The sequence below is a fragment of the Vipera berus genome (assembly GCF_964194415.1).
Source record: "Vipera berus genome assembly, chromosome: 10".
Lineage (NCBI taxonomy): Eukaryota > Metazoa > Chordata > Lepidosauria > Squamata > Viperidae > Vipera > Vipera berus.
The window spans coordinates 4,839,180-4,862,558 of record NC_138213.1 but is presented as its reverse complement, the minus strand read 5'-3'; the positions used below and the strand labels follow the sequence as shown (position 1 = coordinate 4,862,558).

The 23,379-nt window shown below is 41.8% G+C and overlaps 1 protein-coding gene across 1 annotated transcript in view; it reads right to left on the bottom strand.

Moving 5' to 3' along the window:
• Window positions 1-5,403: 5,403 nt before the first annotated feature.
• Window positions 5,404-23,379, bottom strand: part of TOX3 (TOX high mobility group box family member 3) — a 72,828-nt gene continuing 54,852 nt past the window's right edge. Inside the window, exons 3-7 of the mRNA XM_081336267.1 lie at window positions 19,717-19,974; window positions 11,974-12,243; window positions 8,833-9,060; window positions 8,046-8,126; window positions 5,404-7,387 (exon numbers count right to left, since the gene is read on the bottom strand). Coding sequence (XP_081192393.1) covers window positions 6,671-7,387; window positions 8,046-8,126; window positions 8,833-9,060; window positions 11,974-12,243; window positions 19,717-19,974 — 1,554 coding nt within the window. The 3' untranslated portion in view covers window positions 5,404-6,670. The remainder of the gene's footprint in view (window positions 7,388-8,045; window positions 8,127-8,832; window positions 9,061-11,973; window positions 12,244-19,716; window positions 19,975-23,379) is intronic.

Below are 23,379 nucleotides of genomic sequence, written 5' to 3'. Positions count from 1 at the left end.
ACAGCATTCCCCCATGCTTGCTCCTTACCACACAGTTAATTAATGTATATTGTTACAGATTCATGGGACATGGGGAGGGGAGAAATTCCCATAGCACCCCAGACAACTCCTGTGATAGATTACTTGTACTTGTTGTGTCATATCCAATTAATTCAAAGGGACAGTAGACTTGCATTATGTGGTGAGTGCAGGGCAGATCAATACGGTACGTCGGGTGGAAATCTACCACGACTCTCCTGGTTCCTCGCCGGGTGCCGCTTGGTCCGAGGCAGATCGCGCCAGGCTGATCCGCAGCTGATGGGGCAGGTGGTTCATAGACACCATTCAAAGTTGGCCTATTCAACCCCGGCTTTTCTGACTCGCCATTCATGCATCGCAAAACACCATCTGCTCCTCTTTCGCCTCCAGCAATCACAGCTGACCAAAAAACGATAATAACAGCTGTTGAGAAACAAAAGACAAACAAAGCAAGGAGGGAAAGGTTAGGATGAAATCCAGGCCTGCAGAGTCCTCCATGAATACTCCACGAAGTGAGAAATGCGGGGGGGGGGGAGGGAGGGAGAGGGAGCTCTTAATCGGTCTTATTTTATTTTAATTTCAGCTTCCTCCTCCTCCTCCTCCTTCTTCCTTCTTCTCCTCTTCCTCCTTATCTTCCTCCTCTCTTCTTCCTTCTCCTTTTTCTCCTCCTCCTCCTCCTTTCCTTCTTCTCCTCCTCCTCCTTCTTCCTTCTCCTCTTCCTCCTTATCCTCCTCTTCCTCCTCTCTTCTTCCTTCTCCTTTTTCTCCTTCTCCTCCTCCTTCCTTCTTCTCCTCTTCCTCCTCTTCTTCCTCCTCCTTCTTCCTTCTTCTCCTCTTCCTCCTTATCCTCCTCTTCCTCCCCTCTTCTTTCTTCTCCTTTTTCTTCTTCCTTCTCCTTCTTCTCCTCCTCTCCCTCTTTCCTTCTCCTCCTCCTCCTCCTTCTGCTCCTCTTCCTCCTTTCTTCTTCCTTCTCCTTCTTCTTCTCCTCCTCTCCCTCTTTCCTTCTTCTCCTCCTCCTCTCCCTCCCCTCTTCCTTCTCCTCCTCCACCTTCCTTTTTCCTCCTCCTCCTCCTCCTCCTCCTCCTCCTCCTCCTCCTCCTCCTTTCTTCCTTCTTCTTATCCTCCTCCTGCCCCTTCTCTATCCCTTCTTCTTCTTTTAAGGCAACACTTGTATGCAATTTCCTCTGGTTAAGCTTGAAATATTTAATTCATCTGTTTCAAAACAAGAAAAGAAGGGGGGGGAAATGGGGGGGGTGAGAATACCCTTCAAGCCACAATGAGCAGGTGATAATATATCATGGAAACAGTTAAAAGGTTTATTCATGTTTGAAAACTAATGAACCTGTTTCAGCAAAAAATTAAAACTCCTTATGTTCCTTCATCATATGTCAGCCTGGGTTAATGTGAAAGTGGAATATAGTTAAGGGGGGGGGGGTGATAAGTGGAGGGACCTTGGGAGAAAGCAGAGGGAGGAGAGGACTTAATGATAGGAGGGGGGGGAAACATTATTTAACAGGTGTTGATAGGAGAGTGGGAATCACTTAATCCACAATGCCATTCCAGCGCTGGTTGCACAGGGATACACTTTAAGGGTATGTTGTGGCCCTGCAGGGGTGTGATAAACACTTATGGATAGGGACAATTTGAAGGGAAATTATGAACAGGAGTACAGCATCTCTGCAATCTCTGAGACTTGCAGTGGTACCTTAGTACTCAACTGCTTTGAAGCTCATTGAATTTGGTACTCAACGCATTTTGATGGGAAAATTCGGTCCCAGTACTCATCATTTGTTTGGTACTCAAGGCACAAGCCAGTGTCATCTGCCCTGTGACTCACTACATTATTCCCTATGGGAAAAATTTGTTTGCTACTCATCATTTTGGGTACTCATCATGCCTCCAGGAACCAAGTAATGATGAGTACCGAGGTACCACTGTAGGAACATTTTAGCAAAATTCTATTAACAGGACAACCATGTTCTCCATTCTGGAAGGTTCCCAGATTGTTGGCTGATGACAATTTCCAAGCTTCTCCATCTATGCAAAAACAGGATTTCACACCAGGTGGAATCTTAGCCTAACTCTTCTCCACCCTCCAAAAATAAAAATAAAAAGTCAAGGAAAAATTCAATGTTTCTCCTGCTTTACATGTGATAGGTTTCTGCAACTTCCTCCTCACCTTTCAGAGTTTTGAGGCTATCTGGCGGACGGAGACCACGTTGTTCTACTTCATTGCTCGATCACAAAGGTTGAAACACAGTACTACCGTTCCCTAACTTGATTCATACATTTGTATGACCCATCCAGGCATATCTCCAGATAGTCCTCAACGTACGACCACAATTGAGCCCCAAATTTCTGCTGCTAAGTGAGATCTTGGGTGTTAGTGTTGCCCCATTTTATGACCTCTCCTGCCACAGCTCTCAAGTGAATCATTGAACTTGTTAAGCTAGTAACATGGTGGTTAAGAGAATCTGGCTCTCCCATTGACTTTGCTTGTCAGGTTGCAAAAAGGGGGTCACATGATTCCTGGGACGCTGCAACGGACACAAATGTGAGTCAGGAAGTAAGTATGGAGGTAGGGTGGAAGGGAGGGAGGAAGATATCAAATCTACTTCAACCATAAATATATTTTGATTTTTTTTTTGTTTTAGCAGCATAACCTGTTCATACTGACCCAGAATCAAATCATTTCCTTGCAAGACTGATCATCATCAATGGGTTTTCAGCCCTTCATCTCATGTGATCAAGTGCAGGATAGGTGAAATTGATTAATGGGTGGAATTGCGCTTGCTTCTCATCCCAAACTAAGGGAAACAAGACTTCCTTTGTCATTAACTCTTATCACTGGCGACGTTTTCCTAGCAATGCAAGCCTGCAATTACAGATCATCTATACAATTACTGTCATATATGCTTTGGGTTTCCATTTCTTGAAGATAAGAATTTCAAGAGCTTTCAAGCGTGTTGATGGCTATATTCAACTAGCTGTAATTGACATGTGTGTGTTTTGTGTGTGCGTTTGCACAGGCTTGGGGGTTTCTTCCATGTAAGTCCCATTGAACTGAATGGTAACCATGCAACAACAAAAAGCTGAACCTCCACCATTATCTATCTATCTATCTATCTATCTATCTATCTATCTATCTATCTATCTATCTATCTATCTATCTATCATCTATCTATCTATCTATCTATCTATCTATCTATCTATCTATCTATCTATCTATCTATCTATCTATCTATCTATCTTACTCATTGTCTGTCTGTCTGTCAGTCTGTTAAGGATGCTGATGGTGAAGATCTTCCAACTATCCATTTTGTCTCACTTCTGATTAAAGTTGACATATTCAAGGGATGAGCTAGGCACGCACATAATTAGTTCCATTATTTTGACTTGAAAAAAATGGCTTCTTTTCTGAAACAAAAGAGTGCTTATTCCCAAATAGAGCTTGTTTGAAGGGAAGCCCCCACCCACCCCCCAGTTAACTGCAGGGTGGAAAATTACCTAGCTGAGATATAAAGACCATTCTTTGCATTGCTTCCCTATCTGTACTGTTTTATCCTTTTATTATTGTTACACGCCCGGAGTCTTTAGATTCTGGCTCTATAGAAATGTGAGAAGTAAATAAGTGAATAAGCAAAAACAAAAAAACAATAAATAAGAAACATGAATTAACAGGGTCAATGCAAACATTTGATTTAATGAAGCTGCGATCTCAAGCAGCAGGTGCTGGAGCAGGATTCTTAATCCCTGCCATCTTGTCTCTTTTCAGGATAAAGAAATGGGCACCTTATGGCTTGTACTGCCATTGCTAAATTAGATTTAATACCCTCAGATGAAGTTAAAAACTTAAAATTTCTCTGCCAATAATTTTTCTTTAGCTACCCTCGACTTTGGAGGTACACTCCAAAATTAGGTAGAACTAGGGAGAAAAAAAGACTTGGGAGTTGAGAAGTTAAGGTCTGCACTGAGCATGATGTCTTTGAGCTGGCTGATGTCATTTCTATTCTTCCTTCTTAAGACTCCCAACGCTGATAGGATGGGGAAAGGTCTCAAGTTCCCTGAGAAATTCACAAACTGATATGAATTTCTCAGGGAACTTGAGACCTTTCCCCATCCTATCAGCATTGGGAGTCTTAAGAAGGGAGAGGTGATGGAAGGTGGAGGTGTCACTTAGCCCAAGAAAGTAGCCAGTCAATCTCTTCTCTGCTCCAATATTTTTGGGAAGGCTGCAGTATCTTAAGTGACTTGGATCTGTAAACCACCCAGGTAGGTCTCTTTGAGGGTTGCAATACACATTAACAGAAATTTCCTGCACTCTTTGATGTTCTTCATCCCAACATTATTGAAAAGCTCCACAGAAGTCACGTTGGGGAACCCGATGGATAGCAGCTTGAAAAGCCGCTAACTTTGCGAATTTCATTTTGATCCTGTTTATACGACTCCCGAACGAGAGCCCTGGACGCTGCATCTATCCGATGTTATTTTCCTCAAGATTAGGATTCTGCTCAGGTTCCTGACTTGCTGTTTTTCATTTTCATTTTATCGTAAGCAGTTTAAGATGGTTGCCAGTGGTAATTTGCAATTTTTATCAAGATCTCTTCATTATAGCTTCTGACAGGACAGATGCTGTAATTAATCATGCAAGACAACTGGGGATAGTGGTCAAACTGTTTTCCTTGTATGGAGAAAAAAGAGGAGGGGGGGAAGATGTAAAACAGTGAGTACAAGAGGGCTCCTGATTTCCTTTCTCATAGTACAGGCGATATAATTTTTAAGGTCAACCTAGATAAAACAGCAGAATCAAAGGATTCTGAACTAAATACACAGAGGCAGATCTAGGCAAAACAAGGTCTGCCACCGAGCACCATCCTAATTGCAATATAGATATTGCTGTTCTTGTTTTGTTGGCATATAAGGAAAAAATGCATTCAGTGACCAAATAGGTAAAGATGCCTTCAAACTTAAGCCCTGTCAGATGCCACTTTCTCATGATTTGGGGGAAAATTATTTTGCAATGTTGCCTGAATGAGCCAACTCTTCTGTGCATTATTAGAATATGACTGTGTAATCCATAGTGACAATAATTGCTGGTTATTTTGGGTTTAACTGTGGTCGTAAGTCAAGAACTACAAGGTTGTGGGATTCCAACCTTCTGTTTGCCACAGTTGCCAGCAGATGGGCCCATAAAATGTTCCATTTATATTCCATATTCAGCACTAGTTACAATTTTGTAAAGCTGGTTGTTGTTGGTGGTTGTTGTTTTTTTTCTTTCCTGAAATGTGTTTATTCTATAGCAAGATAAAAGCATTTGTTTTAGATAAGCAAAATATAAACAACTTAATTGCTGCTATCGTAACTCATAAAAAGTATAAAACAGCATAAAAACACAATAAGCAATGCCGCAATTAAATCATTCATGTTACCAGTGTTTACATTAAAGCCTCATTTATGAAAACTTTACAACACATGATCTGAAAACTTACAACCTTTTAAAGAAAATATTTACACTGATTATTCAGATGTGGCAATCCCCTTTAAATAATCTACCAATATTACATATTTGAAAAACTCACATTTTTTTCTTCTTACTTTTTTTTTGTAATAACAGTTTATTTAAGTGCATTTCCTTTTTTTAAAAAATACAGTGTATTAAATCTGAAAGTTCACCCAAACACAGAATAGATTCAGTTTTTTTTTATAATGGGTGGGTATGAGCAGAACTGAAAAAGTGTGCGTTTTATTCCAAACTATTGGAGAATTTGGAACAACATGGTAATAAAACGAGAAGATGGCGTTTGATGTTGATAAACTTCAGAAGACATTATTAAAAAGGAAAAAAAAAGAGCTTTGGCAAAAGTCTGTGATGTTTCTTTTACATCATTATTATCCATGACAGAAAAACACAGTCAGCTACTCGTGTCATAAAAGCATGATGGTATGAAATCCAATCAACATTTTACAGGTCGTTACAACTGTGCTTTTAAGAGCTTCGTGGGTTCAAATTAATTCCGAAACTTAACTGGTGTGCAGTACATCGCCCGAATTTTGCAGGAAGGAACAGTTTTAATCGGAAAATTGTAAAAAGGCCATTTTTATTTTCTCAGTCTTCTTGAACCAGGCATTTAAGACTATTCAGTTCGCATATTTTTTAGTAAAGCTTGGAATAAATTAAAAAAAAATAATGGGCCACATTAAAAAAAAAAGTGGAAAAAAAAGAGCACAGCTTATTTGCCTAATAAACAAAAGAGAGAAGAAAGGGACAGCAAAGGAAGGGATGGGGGAAGGGAAGGGGAGAGGGGGATGGGGATGAGGAAAGGAAGAGAAGGGGAGAGGGAAGGGGGAAGGGAAAAAGGGAAGAGAAGAGGAAGGGAAGGAGAAAAGGAAAGGAATGGGAAAGGAGGAAGGGAAGGGGGACGGGAAGAGAAGGGGGAAGGGAAAGGAACCCTGGAAAACAAATATTTATAATTCAGCTAAAGGATTATACCCAGCTACACTGTAGTTCTTTATTGCCTATCTAATAGACAGCTTAGAAGTCTCTTGAGGTGTTATGCGTTCCTGCATAACTCCTCATCAGCAATGCGCCGTGTCCGCCTGATTCACCACTTGGCTTCCTCCGCGATGCAAAGCATGGCCGACTTTGCGCCTCTTCAGAAAATGCCGGCCTGCGATAAGAGCGGAGTCTGCGTCTGGCCTTGCATTTGGGACGGGTGGGGCTGGCTGGCGGGGGGTGGGCTGCCGATGGCCGCGATTGGGGAGGTGATCTGCGAGGAAACCGGGGAAAGTTGCTGGGGGGAGGGCTGCGGTGGATGCTGCTGCTGCTGCTGCTGGTGCATCTGGTGCAACTGCTGCTGGTGCAACTGCTGCAGCTGGATCTGTTGCAGCTGCTGCTGCATCTGCTGCTGCATGTGGTGCTGGAAATGCTGCTGCTGCATCTGCTGCTGGATCTGCTGGTGCAGCTGTTGCTGGTGCAGCTGTTGGTGGTGCATTTGCTGCAGCTGCAGCTGCTGCAGCTGCTGCAGCTGGTGTTGCTGGCTTTGCAAAGAAGGGCTGACTTGGGAGGGGCCCGAAACCGGCGTGGTGGCCAAGCTGGTCGTCATGGCACTGGTCAGCGAGGGGGACATGTTTGTAGGCCCGCTGGGGGCAGCCGAGGTGGGGGCAACGATGGGGCTCCCGGGCAATCGCATGGTTAAAGGTTTGGGGGCGATGGCCCTGGGCAGAGACTGCGGGAGAGTCTGTGGGGAGGGGACGACCGCTGGGTGTTGTGAAAGAGGGGTGTTCAGGAGCAAGGAAGAGGACAAATTCGTAGAGGCCAGAGTCTGCTGGACGGACCGGATCGTCTGGGCTTCAGCTGACTCGGCAGCAGCCTGTTAGTCAAAAAGAGAAGGCAACAACAATAAGTCTACTCGTCTGGGTTAGGGCTATTTATGCAGTGAAGGCAGCTTTGGCCTCAGTATTCATGTATTTCATCTTATCTTAGTATGTTCTGTGATGTAGTGGTGTGGTGGCCTAGTGGGAGAGGTCTGGCCTCCCAATCTGCGAGGCTGTGAGTTCGATCCTACGTAGCATCAGATATTTTGTCTCTCTCTCTGAGTGCAATAATTGTCTGCTGTGAATACCGTGTAGGCGTCAGGAAGGGCATCCGACCAGGAAACTCTCAGCTCCATTTGGTCATCCTCAACTCCACCCCAATGGCAAGGAATTACAGGGCCGTTAAAAAAAGGGGGGGGAAGGATATTCTGTTGCAGTGCTTTACCTGACACTTCCTTGATCTTATTTGTTGAAGAAACTATATATGGACCTATTATATTGTACTTTTAAAAAGTTCTTAATTGTTCAGCTTGCCCCGCCTTTTCCCACAGGTTTAGTTCTGCATTTGCAGGTAATTTTAGAAGGAACAGGGACCCCATTACACACCTCAATCAATGAGATGGCTACTTGTTTTAACAAGATGATTGAAAAAGGCAATAAATCTGCATAGAAAACCGCTCCTATACACTGAACTGAAATCAGCGTTAAGCTCACCTTTGACACCAAACTAGCTCTGTAGGCTGCAAGGGCTTTGAGATACTCCTTCTTGGCAGCTTCTGTTTTCCTTTTATATACCTGTTAAAAGTGGCACAGTTTTAATATCACACCTTTGTGACCAGAAGCTTCACAACATAGAGCAGTTCTTGCTTGAAGAAGGGCTGTTATTTGGGAGGGGAGGAGGAGGAGGAGGAAGAAGAAGAAAAAGTAGGGAGGAGGAGGAAGAGGAGGAGAAGAAGAGGAAGAGGAAGAAGTAGGGAGGAGGAGGAGGAGGAGGAGGAGGAAAAAATAGTAGTAGGACAATATGGTCAACTCTAACTATGTAAAATAAAATAAGTCATTTTGTGAGATAGAAAAGAACAAAACACTTTTTAAGTAAATTCATATTTTATACAAGCCTGTGTGCCTATTTCTATCTTTGTGTGTGCACGTGTGCGCACACCCATGCACCTGCAAGGAGCACACAATCGCCCCATAATCCGCAAACTTCCCATTGGTGAAAAAAGCCCGTCTAATCCCCTCACCCACTGGTTCATTAAAATCCTACCACCGCCAATTCAAGACCGCTGGGTAGATCTTTAAATCAGAGTTTCTCAGACGAGACTACAGGCAGCCTGATCAGGTCCCCATCTGTGCTCTCTTCCTCATTAACGAAGCCCCCCCCCAAAAAAAAAGACCACCACCATCCCCCCCCGCCGTTTAATTAGATGGATTGCAATCTTTGGCACCTTTCCCTCCAAACTCCCAAGGCCGCTTCACCACCACCCCCCCGCCCTCCGCTCACCTGTTTCTGCTCTTCTCCTAAGCCGTCCCACATGGAGGCCACGATTTTTGAAACCTCGCCAAAGGTTGCGTTGGGATTCTGGCCTTTAATTGCTGCTTGCGTGTCCCTGAAGAAGAGGGCGTAGGCAGAGACCGGCTTCTGGGGTTCGTTCGGATCTTTCTTTTTCTTTTTCTTTGGGGTTTTGGGCTTCTTGCCAGGATCTGGGGCAGCTCGCTTTTCTCCAGCAGCCTAAGAGCAGAAACCAGGGAAGTCATCAGCCTTGGCCTTTCCGCAGCCAGACGGGATAAAAAGACTCCGGTGGATAAAGGCCGAGCCTTGGTGGAGCAGTGGGCTAATGCCTCCCTAAGTAACACCAGCTGCCTGCAATTAGTGCAGGTTCGAGTCCCACCAGGCTCAAGGTTGACTCAGCCTTCCATCCTTCCGAGGTAGGTAAAATGAGGACCCAGATTGTTGGGGGCAATAAGCTGACTTTGTAATAATGCCGCTTGGGGTGTGTGTGAAAGCCCTAATAAGCAGGCATATATGAAGAATGAAGGCTACTGCTAAGCTTGTGAGCCGCCCTGAGTCTTCGGAGAAGGGCAGGATATAAATGGAATTAAAATAAAAAAATAAAATAAAGGCGTTGGGTTTGCAGGGAAACAGAGGCTTGAACAGGAGCTCAGGACTTGTCTGCAACTCCGTTCAACTATAGGCAGACCTTGACTTACGAACGCAACTGGGTCTAGGAGGACCCAACTGGATAGCAGAAATCTAGTAGAGATGAAGGCACCTCCTTCAGCCCTTGACAAACCTAGTTGACCTCATCTCACAAGCTGCCCCTAAGTCTACTGCTCTCTCAGTTTTTGCACAGCCAAATTCATTGATTTGTTGATTCATTCATTTATTGATTTCTTGATTCATTGATTGATTCATTGGACCCAGGTTGTTGGGGGCAATTAAGATGACTTTGTAATAATGCCGCTTGGAGGTGTGTGTGAAAGCCCTAATAAGCAGGCATATACATAGAATGAAGGCTACTGCTAAGCTTGTAAGCCGCCCTGAGTCTTCGGAGAAGGGCAGGATATAAATGGAATTTAAAAATAAAATAAATAAAATTCATTCATTCATTCAAATTTGTTTGCCACCCATCTCACCACAAGGTGACTCTGGACCAGCTTACTACATTAAATTCTACAGCTAGATCACCGTAAGCAGGAAAACTTTCTTGGGTGCCCAAAGTCCTTCGGGAAAGGGCGGTATATAAATTAAATTAAATTAAATTAAATTAAAATTAATGGACCCCAGTAACATCTGAGAAATAAGACACACTGTGTGTGAAAAGAAGGGGAAACAAGCCTTTGTACTTTTTTTCCCAGCCCTTTTGTTCGCGCCGTTGCTAATGTCTTTGTTAATTCTTCCAGGTCAAAACAGCAATGAGTAGAGTTATTTTTCAATCCTTTCTCAGCTCCTGTGATTCTCTCTCTCTGAAGCTCCCCTATGTAGCTTGCAGGCAGACTTCTGGTAAAAACGCCACTTGATAGATCCACACTTTCTACCTGTGCAAATTTTCCTGGTTTGCATCAGGAACCAGCTTACCAATCTCTACATATGTTTTGCCATAACCCTCTGGCTTAAGGTTAAATAATGGGAAAGGTTTTCCCCACCCCAGGGGAAAAGAAAGCCAAAGAAAAATAAGATGCTGTGCTAGAAACACACACGTATAAAATCCTGCTATTTGTTTTCAAAACAGATGGCTGCGAGTTCAGATGTTATTTCTCCACCTGTCATCTCTCTTTTGGGGTGAACATTTAATCTCAAAGATGAAAGCAAACTGGAGAGCACACTCATGAAAAGGTGAAGGCTGCGTTTTAGAAAGAAATGCATCGGGGTTTTTTTTTAAAAGCACAAATACCCAACAAGGTGGCATGTGAAAAATGTCAAAAGCACTGCAGCCAAAGATGACAAACAAGGGGACTGCATTTCTAAGGCAGGAATCTATTCATGATGACCCTTATGCTGGTAACCTCCTTGTTTTGAAAAACAGTAACAAAGGATCTCCAATAAGCATCTATGCGATAAAGCTGGGTAAACATTTGTATATTTAACTCTTTTTTTATATATTTTATTAAATTTATTATTTAAAAACATTGGACACGGTACAAACGGACTGACAAACCTTCTTGTCTACAATATTCATATATATATATATATATATATATATACACCTAAAATACACTTAAATACACTTAAGATACAAATCAGTTAAGTATAGTACAATACTTAGAACAGTGAACCAATCTGTAAGACCTAATAGAGACCTTCCTTTTGTTCCCGCCAAAGATAAAATTTATTCCAAATTCTGTAGTAATCTGATTGATCTTTATTTTTAAATTCCAAAGTTAATTTATCCATTTCTGCGCATTCCCAAATTTACCTTATTACCTCATTTTCTACTGGGATTTCATTCCTTTTCCAATTTTGAGCAAATGACATTCTTGCTGCTGTAATAATGTGAATCATTATTTAACTCTTGTTTTTACAAACGACGACAACAACAGCCAACTAACTACTACCTTGTTTCTTTTGCATTGTATTGCAATAGAACAGACATGTCAAACACAAGACCCGGGGGCCAGATCTGGCCCGCGAAGTGGTTTCATGCGGCCCGCAAAGCCATCCTGGAAACAGTGAGGGAACAGCCCCCACTGCCTTGGCCCTGGCCCAGAGACCCTCCTCCTGCCAGAGACCCTCAGATCTGTCCCACTGCTGCCCAGGCCCCCATAGGCACCCTTGATGCGAACCATGTAGAGCTGGCCACGCCCACCCAGTAGGCCATACACACTCTGGCCACGCCCACCCAGTAGGCCACGCCTACCCTGGCCATACCCACCCGGCCCGAGGGCAACCGCAGTGCTGATGCGGCCCTCAATGAAATTGAGTTTGACACCCCTGCAATAGAACATTTACAGGCCTTAGGTTAGTTATCATATTCACTAATAGGTAACTCCTCCAAAATTATCTGAAAATCTGTTATTTTGGGCAAGGATTCTGAAATCTTCCCGGACCAAAACCACCAAAAGTTATGCAGAAAGTGCTTCGGATTGATTGATTGGTTGATTGATTGACTGACTGACTGATTGATTAGCATGTGGTGTAACTTACTCTGTTGGGGTCATCCACATCTTCTTCATTGATAGAACTGGATGGTGAAGGAGTTGCTGATTTGCTTGCAGGAGGGGAAGGAGAAGTGTGTGGCAAGTTGGTATTCCCTAGATTTAATCCCAGTTGAGCACTTAGCTGGGACTGGTTAATAGTAGTAAGCTGGTTAGGAGTCATAATTCCTGAACGAGTTGCTTCCGTCATGTGGACAACAGATCTCATAATCAAAGGATGGTCCTGGCGATACTGAGGCATTTCCGTATGGGTATGATCCTGAAACACAGAAAGAATAGAAGGGCTATTTATTAATAGGATTTTGAGCTTTAAAGAGTCAGGATTAGGAAGAGTATTGACACTTTTGAACATTGGTGTTGGAGAACATTTGAGAAACCATGGAGACCCATGAAAACAAAGTGATGGAACATTGAATAAATCAAACCCAGAGTTGATTTGGGCAAAAAGGACCAGGCCAACTTTGGACACACTATGCAAACAACTTAGTTCTCTGGAATGTTGCCCTCTGCAAGAGGCTGCCCTTGAAGACTATAATGAAGCAATGTGGAAGTGGTGGGAGCACTTAAGTATGTCAAAGTTAACAGTTGCTGGATGACTTGCACTGGTTATCAGGAAGCTTCTGGGTGCAAGTCAAGATGTTGGTTGTGATCTGGGGTCTGGCTATATGAAGGACCATCCAACAGTAGGCATGCTCCAGGTCCCCTCATTGAAAGCGTCATCTGATAGGTCCCAGCAGATGAGCCTTCTATGTTGTAGCTCTTGGTCTCTGGAATAGTATCACCTCCATATCCTGAGTAGCCCAAAGCCTGCTGTCCTTTAATTGGGCCTTACAGATTTCGCTTTTCTTCCAAGCCCTAAGTAGAGTATGTACTCTTGAGAGGGGTTATGCTATTCAGTAGATGGATGCTTTTTTTCCTTGGCTTCTCGAATTTGGCTGAGAAATAGCAACAACACTTAGACTTATCTATCGCCTCACAGTACTTTACAGGCCTCCCTGGGAGATTTACCAAGTCAGCCTGTTGCCCCCAACAATCTGGGTCCTCATTTTACTGACCTCAGAAGGATGGAAGGCTGAGTCAACCTTGAGCCCTGTCAGGATCAAACTCCAGACTGCAGCCAGAGTTTGCTTGCAATACTGCATTCTAACCACTGCGCCACCAGGGCTCTTATAAAAGATTTTTAAAAATCAATACTATTTAACAGTCCAGAAATATGCTACTTGTTGGAATCAGGTAAGTAGCATTCCCGAATCTGCAGAGAAACTAACTTCAAATGTATTGAGAGGGATCCTTCTTTTCTCTCCAGCAACTCCTAATGTTACTGTTTGCAAAAGGCTGCAATTAGAGCCTGCCTTTGTTTCGGAAGAAACATCTATCTTGTTAATTTGCTATCACTATATTTTGGATTTGTCTGCCAGCAAGATTTAGAATAAGCCATCCTCAGATTCTTCACGATCCTTTTTCACACTAGAGCAGAGGAAATTTATTAAATCCATGAGACAATCCAAGTTAAGACAGTTAATGTTAGTTAGATGGAAAAATATAAGAAGTAAATGAAGGCTAGGGTTTTTTGGGGGGTGTTTTTTTTGGGTCTTGGCTCTATCAACTCCTTCTTGGAAAGTGACTTGATCTGGGGACGAGTAAATGTTGCACACTTAGGCTAGAAAATTGTGTTCCATAATTTTCCTCCCTAAACAATGACAATATGATAGCAACAATGTTGACAACATGTTCGAAATAACAAAGGCTTCTTTTAACAAATTGTTCCAATCACTAAACATATTAATGGAGCCTAAAATAAAACATTTTAGTTGTAATATATTAAACAACACTAATGTAACATTGTCCTAATTAGAACCACACTTATTCATCTTATCCGTATCCGGATCATAAAGTTTATATTAAAAAGAAGCTATGTATTAAAACAAACATTTAAAAAAATTGGAAGCATACATTTTCTAAAGGAAGTAAGCTGAAATTATGCCTATCCAGGTTTGCAATAACCTAAAGAACATTCTAAATTTGCCTTTTTAGAAAAAACGGTAAGAATTTGGAAACCAATACAAGTTTAGCTTGTGGGTGTTGTTTCCATAAAACTTCAAGTTGTCTTCATTTCTTACTTTGGAAAAAAAGTTCTTTATAAGAATAAAAACAATCATCAACAATGACTCATTTCTTTTGTGCCATAACACAGTTAAAATGAAGATCAACAGACCAACATATAAAGATTAAGCTGAAAGACGCTTCAAAGAACCTTCAGGTGTTTCTTAACCTACATGGGTTAACAAGAATTTCAGTGATGTAAACCATGGTTTTATTTAATTATTTTTATATAATCCATCACTGATTCTTGAAAGAATAAGATGATAATCATGATTTGTTAATCACGGTAAACAGAAGATAAAATCTTCCTGGGTGATGTTTAACTAATTAAGCTAACACTTAGGCATCTGGTGAGCTTCCATGGAGTAGATAACAGAATGACATAGTTGGAGGGGGTCTCAAAGGCCATCTAGTCCAACCCCTGTTCATGCAAGAGACCCTATACCATTTCAGACAAACGGTTTTCCAATCTTTAGATGGCTTAGCTTGGTCAAAAATTCTTCTTCCTAGTGAATTTGATTCTTCTTTGATAAATGAAAGCAGCATAAAATAAGTTTCGTAGAAAAGCATACCACATTATCCTCCCATAGTCACTATCTCATAACACCTAATTTCATCTAAGACTAGGTCCCCAAAGCACGGCAATATTTTTTAAAATGTTCCAAAACCTCACATTTTCATAGAAGAAAAACTTTACACCCACCAACATCCATACTACAGGAATGATATATATATATATATTTGTAAAACCTGAGGTAATTTATTTTTAATAAAAGAAAAGAAGAAGAAAAATAAAATGTGGGCTGCAAAAAAAAGGCAATTATTTCCCCGTCTTGTTTCTTAGATATCTGAAAAAGAATTTCAAAATTCATCAAAGCTAACCTTCTCTTATATACAACAGGCTAAGCTGAGAGAATGCTAACAAGTTCAATTTTCATTCAATCAGCACCGCTGTTCCCTGAAATGTTTCATTGCAGAAAAGAAATAAAAAATAATCTATATGGTAATTATTAGGATGAATCCCTCAGTAACTTTCGGCAACATAAAAGGTCAGTTCTATTCAAGATATTTTATCAGTCCCTTGCACGTACTCCTGTGCTGTCATTTTAAATCTGAACAGCATTTTATTTTCCCATTTACAGCTACCTGCAGAATTAAGTATTTAAGCCAAATAAGAAAAGAGAGAGAGAGAGAGAAAGAGAGAGAGAGAGAGAGAGAAATCTTGAATGTTGGCAAAGGCTATAATAGCATGGAGATAAATTGTTCAGCCGCTCTCTCCCAAGCCTCTAGGGCTACAGATTTTTCTTCTCCTGGTGCACTGTGGGTATTCAAAACTTGTTCAACATGATTTCATTTCATTTCAGGCAGTGCCTGAGAAAACTAAATTACAGAATCAATCATACAGAAGGTCAGAGTGAGACTTCATTACAAGTATTGCATGCTTGCATGAATATCTTTCATTTATGACTGACCCAATATGTCACAATAGCTGTCTAGTAAAAATAATCCACTTTCTGAAATTGATGTACTACTGATGTCAGTGCTACTCAGCGGGTTGGGAAGATTATAGAGAGATGTTTAAAAGGTGGGGGGGAGGAGAAGAGATTTTTTTTTAAAAAAAATAAAAAATAGAACCCTACAGAGCTCAAAGAACAGCTTGGTAGAATGGGTCATCCTTTGCAAATTAAAATAATTTTTCAGGTGATCACCGCCAGTCAACGGTGCTTTAGTTGGTAATGACTTGAGATGGTGTTTTGCTAACGGGTTTCAATCTGCTTATGTCTAGATGTACACATATTTTTTTTCCATATTGTGTTATGTGCCCTGGGTGCTTTTCTGAACACAAATGGTACTTTATTCAATTTTTCCCTCCAGTAATTCATTTAAGAATGTTGATATTTTGTATTACCATATTATTAAAATGCCAATGCTAATGATCCTGTATGCCTTTTATCTCTCTCTCTCTCTCTCTCTCTCTCTCTCTCTCTCTCTCTCTCTCTCTCTCTCTCTCTCTCTCTCTCTCTCTCTCTCTCTCTCTCTCTCTCTCTCTCTCTCTCTCTCTCTCTCTCTTTTCAGGGAAAGGAAATCTCAACCTAACAGAATGCATTTAAATGAAGATAAATGCTTCTGTCTTTCCTGTCCATAATCATAAACTAATCAGCAATATGAAAAATTGTCCCTCTCTTTACCAACAAAAAAGGACAGAGGCTGGTCATGGAAGGTAAGACAATGCATGGTGAGCTGTCTTATTAATCTTTTCTTGAAAGAAGTAGGAAATTGTTACTCTATTGACAGCCATCTTTAATAATTGGGTGCGGGGGAGGGACCGCTGAGTTTGACAATAAAACTGCTTACTTGCACTTAAAATATAGCCATCTAAACTTACTAATGGAATGTAAAGCATTATTTATTATTCTGATTGTCTTCTGGCAGCAAATCTAAGAGAAGCTGGTAAAAGTAGTGTTAGGTAGCTAGTCAACTCAACGCCCTGAGGGAAACATGGGTGAACCTTGGCATAACCTATTTTTTTACTAACGCCTCTGGCGATTTTATATTCAAGTTTGTAGGTGAACATGTCAGGCAGTATTCAGAATAAATCTGGAGACACAGTGTATTAATCATAGCTTTTGCCCAAGTACATTTCATTTCTTCTCCATTGACGCTTGAAAATTTCATGACATTTCTGCAAGGTGACATTCTGCTGGACATCTCAACGGGTCAATCCATAAATCCAATTAAGAGAACAATCCGTGGCTAGAAAACTGCCCATAATAGTGATGTTTCCAAAAACACCCAGGATTCCATGAGGTATATAAAAAGTTATGTTCTTGGAGAACAACTCAACAGGACTTAGACCTGGATGTCCATGAGACTGACTTCTCTCAGTAGCTTCTGCCTGCTCATAAAGATCAGGATGGTGGACTCTTTGGCAGCCATTTCTTCTTAAAATATGTTATCTTCAAGGACCATAGTAATGAAGCTTCTAGGTAACTGAGACCTTCTTTAGAACAATGTTTCTCCAGAAATTAGATTGGTTCCCATGCTGTTACTTTTTTAGAAATCCACCAACCCCTGGTTTTTCATGCATAGATAGGTTCAGGAGTTCAATCCTGACTGGCTCAAGGTTGACTCAGCCTTCCATCCTTCCGAGGTCAGTAAAATGAAGACCCAGATTGTTGGGGGCAACAGGCTGACTCTGTAAACTGCTTAGAGAGGGCTGTAAAGCACTGTGAAGCGGTATATAAGTCTAAGTGCTATAGATTGTTGCTATAGATTGCTATAGATTGTTAATGACTAGAACACTTCTCCTAGAAGCTTGAGATAACAGAATAATGAAAGGGCTCTTGGAGGTCTTCTAGTCCAACCCCTTGCTCAAGCAGGAGATCCTATACCACTTCAGACAAATGGTTGTCCAATCCTTTCTTAAAAACCTCCAGTGATGGGGGACCCACAACATCTGGAGGCAAGCTGTTCCACTGATTGATTGTTCTAACTGTCAGGAAATTTCTCCTTACTTCTAGGTTGCTTCTCTCTTTGGTTAGTTCTCTGTTCTTGGAATCCTGCTCTTTTCTTTCTGGCACCCTGCATGAAAGTTGTCATTTATTTCATTTAGGAATCTGCTACAGCAGAGGTCCCCAACCTTTTGGGCACCAGGGACCACTTCCGTGGAGAAAAGGTTTTTCCACAGACCGGAGAATGTGTGGTTTTGGGTGCTACCTGCATCCCACGGAGGGGTTTCGCTTGTTTGTGCAGAACGGTTGCTGGCATGCCACGGACCGGTACTGCTCCACGGCCCGGGGGTTGGGGACCCCTATTCTATAGGGACTGTTGGATTGAATGGTATATAAACAGCAAGTAAACTGGATTCATACATTTGGGCTGACATGAGAACATGTTGTGAGCACCAGAATGGGTTTGGCAACCATCAGTTGCCTAACATTCTATAGTTCTTTAGAGTACTCTCCCTACCATCTTAATTCCATTGGTAGCCATTCATTGCTTTTATTTTGTCAGAATGGATACACAGGGAATCCAATAATATTTCTGGTAATACAGATTTTTCCTCTGTGTAACATACTAGGCTTCTTTTTTTAATTTTCTTTAAAAGCAATATTTATCTTTATTAGAACAGGGAGAGAAATGTCCGCATGGACTCTGTTGCTTATAGATGTCACCTTCAGATTTCAAGGATTATTCCAGTTTCAATATGTCTCATCCAATATTGAAACTATATCTGTAGTATCTTTAAAGCCTGTGACTTAACTATCAATACCGATTTAACAACCTGACAACCAAGATGTAATAAAAATTTGAGAAGCCGAGCACTGCTGCATGCAGCCACTGTACGAATGTAGATTAATATCATAATTATTTTATGCCCCCATAGTTAGTTCTCTCAGATACAGCAAACCCAATTGTCCATGAAATAAAATTTCATAGTTAAAATGCCTCTTTTATGTTTTTTTTATTGCAGTAATAAAAAAGGGGGCTCCAAGGAAAGATCATTCATAAAATATACAATTTAAATAAAGGAATATTATTATTAATAAATATTTATCACTTTAATAAAGTGCCTGTTTTAAATAAATAATGACAGGCATGTATCAACACGGCTTTGAAATATAAATTTAATATTCGGGATAATATTAATCTTAAAGAGGCAAAGGAACTCAGTAGAAAATCTGGTTATTTTTAGGGGACCATTTTTCTTAAGATTACTGAGAGTAGAGAATATTTGGAGCTCTGGGTTAGACGGTGGGGTTTCTGATGCTCTCTGAGCTTGGTGGTCTTCCTTGCCGATGTTTCATTACCAAACTATGTAACATCATCAATGCCAGAAGAAGACGGGGCTTGTGAAATGGAGAAGGAGGAGAATGGGAGGAGGAGGAGGAGGAGGAGGAGGAGGAGGAGGAAGAGGAGGAGGAGGAGGAGGAGGAGGAGGAGGAGGAAAGGAGGAGGAAGAGAAGAAAGAGCAGGAGAAGAGGAGTAGGAGAAAGAGGAAAGAGGAGGAGAGAAGAAGAGGAGGAGGAGGAGAAGAGGAGGAGAGAAAAGGAGAAAGAGGAGAGAAGAGGAGGAGGAGGAGAAAGAGGAAAGAGGAGAAGAAGAGGAGGAGGAGAGAAGAGGAGGAGGAGGAGAAGAAAGAGCAGGAGAAAGAGGAGGAGAAGAAGAGGAAGAGAAGAGAAAGAGGAGGAGGAGGAGAAGAAAGAGCAGGAGAGAAGAGGAGAAAGAGGAGAGAAGAGGAGAAAGAGGAGGAGAAAGAGGAGAGAAGAGAAGAAAGGAGAGAAGAAAGAGGAGAAGAGAAGAGAAGGAAGAGGAGGAGAAGAAAGAGCAGAAGAAAGAGGAAAGAGGAGGAGAAGAAGAAGAGGAGGAGAGGAGAAAGAGCAGGAGGAGAACGAGGAGGAGAAAGGAGGAGGGTGGGTTCCTTGGTTGTTTTCCTTGCAGAGGTTTGATTGCCAAGCGAGGTAACATCATCAGTGCTAAGTTTTAATGCTAGTTTTAGCCCTGGTGATGCTAGTTTTACATTATCCACATCACTTTATGTCTTTGCTGCAATAAAATAGGTGGATACCCAGAAGATTTTTTTAAAAATACCCAATATATATAAAAATATATATAAATATGTTCCTACCATATGTAATCCATTGCTTTGAATAATGCCATCTTGTTCCACCAAGTTTCGAGATACTGTAATGGAAGGCAGATCCAAACTCTGGGGGGGGAACTGAGGGGTAAATTCATTTCCTTGGGCCCCCAACTGATCACTGAGGCCTTGAAAAGGCAGGAGAATATCAGCCATCCCTAAATTCGTGGGATCCAGTTCAGGCGGTGGCGTAATTGGTGGAATCTCAAACTCTTCGTCTCCAAGGCTTGGAGTATGGAATGTTTGCTAAAAGGAAAATAAATAAATTCTTTGTTATGATCACACAACAACAAACATCGTTTTTAAAAAAATCGACCAGGTCATGGTTGCCCCAAAGGTGCTTTCCCCCCCCCCAAGAGGCAGCTGGTCTTTCTTTGTTTTTCCTTGAAGACATTCTGCTTCTCATCCTAGAAGCTTCCTCAGTTCAACTTCTTCTTCAGAACTGAAGAAGCTTCTTGGATGAGGAGCGAAACGTCTTCAAAGATAAACAAAGAAAAACCAGTTGCCTCTTGGGGGGGGGGGAAGCACCTTTGGGACATTGTTTTTTTTTTTAAAAAAAAGAATTCTTCTACACTCCTCACAACTTGACTGGCAAGTTCCTCACATCTGCCCAGCTTTTTTAGATCTTTCAGATTAAAGATTATCATATGGCTTTAATGATGTATCAGTATTAACTGTTTTTTAATGCACACTTAATTAGCAACATCTGTTCTCTGTTGTTGGACTGAACATCGGCTAGGCTGGGCTGTTTTGTTTTTAGCTGGAGAACAAATTACCAGTTTATTGATATATTAGGAAAAAACAAACCAGCCCAAGCAGGTTACAAATTGTTCTGACACCAACATAAATGCTTTCAATTTGGGTAGAGCACATACATACTGGTAGTAAACTCTTATAGCTCATACGCATGAAATGTTAGAATCCTATTTCAAATTCCCTCTTATTCCATTTATACACAATAACAGATTGTATCTTGTTCAGGTGACTGTTAAAAAGGTAGTTAAAAAGGTTTATTTAGTACAGACATGTCAAACACAAGGCCTGGGGGCCAGATCCGGCCCGCGAAGTGGTTTCATGCGGCCCGCGAAGCCATCCTGGAAACAGTGAGGGAACAGCCCCCACTGCCTTGGCCCTGGCCCAGAGACCCTCCTCCTGCCAGAGACCCTCAGATCTGTCCCACTCCTGCCCAGGCTCCCATAGGCACCCTTGATGCGAACCATGTAGAGCTGGCCACGCCCACCCAGTAGGCCATACGCACTCTAGCCACGCCCACCCAGTAGGTCACGCCCACCCAGGCCACACCCACCCGGCCCCCTGAGGGCAACCGCAATGCTGATGCGGCCCTCAATGAAATTGAGTTTGACAGCCCTGATTTAGTACAAAGGCTCCTAAAAACCTTGGTTTTGTTTAAATGGAACAAGGTACAGGCAGTGTTTGACTTAAAACAGTTTGTTTCGTGGCCATTTGAAGTGACAACGGCACTTGGAAACAAGTGACCTATGACCATTTTTGCACCATCAACATTCGGACACTTGGCTGGCAACTGACAAGCATTTAGGCTCACGCGGTTCCCCTTTTGCCACCTTCTGACAAGCAAAGTCAACGGGAAAGCCAGTTTCCCTCCAACAACGTGTGGCTAACTTAACAGATGCAATGATTCATGGAACAAGTGGGGCAAGAAAGATCATAAAATGGGGCAAAACTCACTCCAGAACAGAAAGCCACAGAAATGTTGGGCTCCATTTTGGTGGTAAGCGTAGGACTCTTTTTATATGAGTGTTAATGATGGGTCTCTTCTCAAAAAAGCAAAAACAGAACACATCCTGTCCCAATAGCCACATGTAAATTTCTACGCTCAAATTTACACTCCTCAATTTACAACCATCGGGACTGGGACTTCTATCATTAAGTGATGCGGCTGTTAAGTGCAGGCACGTGGTTGCAGGAGTGGGGAGCCCAACTGTCAGAACTTTAGATCTGGGTCGTAAGTCCCCTTTTTCAGGTGAGTCATAACTTCAACCCATCGTAAGTCAAGGACTGCCTGAAGCTTGTTAAATATCTATGGAACCTTCTGAGAAGCTCTTTTGACCAACGCAGAACCATCATTGTTCCATTGTTCCAATTAATTTAGTAAACTAACTAATATAGGCACGTTCTAGATCCAATCTTTAAAGCGATGTCAGCTAATGGGACCCAGGAGGTCCTGCCCTCTGGAATAGCTTCTCCAAGAGGTTCAAGGTACCCAAAATCTGCTTTCCTTGATAGACCTAAGTTTTTTCCACCAGCGCTCAGTTAGGAAGTGTGTCCACATAGAAATTTTGTTAATATATGGGTATATTAATCTCTGGATTAGTGCCTTCATCTGTTTGAAGTGACTTTTTTTAATCTAGTACAGGGGTAGGCAACCTCGGCTCTTTTATGACTCATGGACTTCAATTCCCAGAATTCCTGAGCCAGCTGGCTCAGGAATTCTGGGAGTTGAAGTCCACGAGTCATAAAAGAGCCAAGGTTGCCTACCCCTGATCTAGTACATTGACCAGATTCATTTTGAGTTGGGTGCCCTATACATTTGACTAATAAGTCAATAAATAAACACAGTTATTAACTTTTATAGTAGCGAGCAGAAACCCAACATAAAGGATCCCTTCTCAGCCCAAAGTAGAGTTTTCACCCAACGATGGCCAGTAAGTTCTTTTGATTATGAACCCATCAATAGTTCAGTTAGGCAGCCATAGTTAGGGTGAAAAATGTCCCACTGAGCCGTATACATCAACAATATTGCTACTCCATAACTGTTCTGTTGCCTATTGTTAGAACCACGGCAATTATTTTTGTGGCTTCTGCACAACACAACCCCTCCAATGGTTTTCCAAATCAGTGTCACAGTGAAGCCAAATAAGCTACTCCGCACTAGCAATTGTTCCCAAGGAAAACCCAGAGCTTTATTAAAGATATTAACAATTCCAGGTATTGTGTTGTTTCGGGGAAATGCTGTAGTGTACAGTCACAACAGAGGGCTGCAGATGGATCACCAAAAACCGCATGGCCATCTCCTTTGCTATTCACGGCCCTTCTTCACCTAGTTTACCTCGGGCTGAGCTTGAATTAAAAGTGTTTACCTTATCTATTATTATACGTTGGGTTTATTTTGTTTCCCTCAGCCTACAATTTTGCTTCTGAGGGAGGCGGCAATTTCGCCTCATGCATTATTTATATTGTCCGAAAGAGCGACTTAATGCCAGTTAATTTAAAAATGATACGTTCGGTGAAATTTCTCATTAAGTGGCTAGAAATTGTCATCCTTCAAACTGTTAATGATGATATAAATTAATAACTGCTTGAGAGAATATGGAAACTGAAACGCGAGGATGAGGAAAAGGGGGTCCCTTTGCCTCCATATGAAAAAAATGTCAGCTGTCATTACTGCTCTCCCATCACGAAGGAGAAGGCAGCAGACAGCCGTCTGCAGAAATAAAACCATCTTGAGAGAATCAAGCAGGCTCATAACGCACACACACACCACACACACACACACACACACACACACACACACACACACACACAAACACAAAGGACATGGGCACAAATATTGCAACTTAATCTCAGTCCTGCAAGCTCCTGCTTTGCATGGGGAGATATTTATTCCTGTTT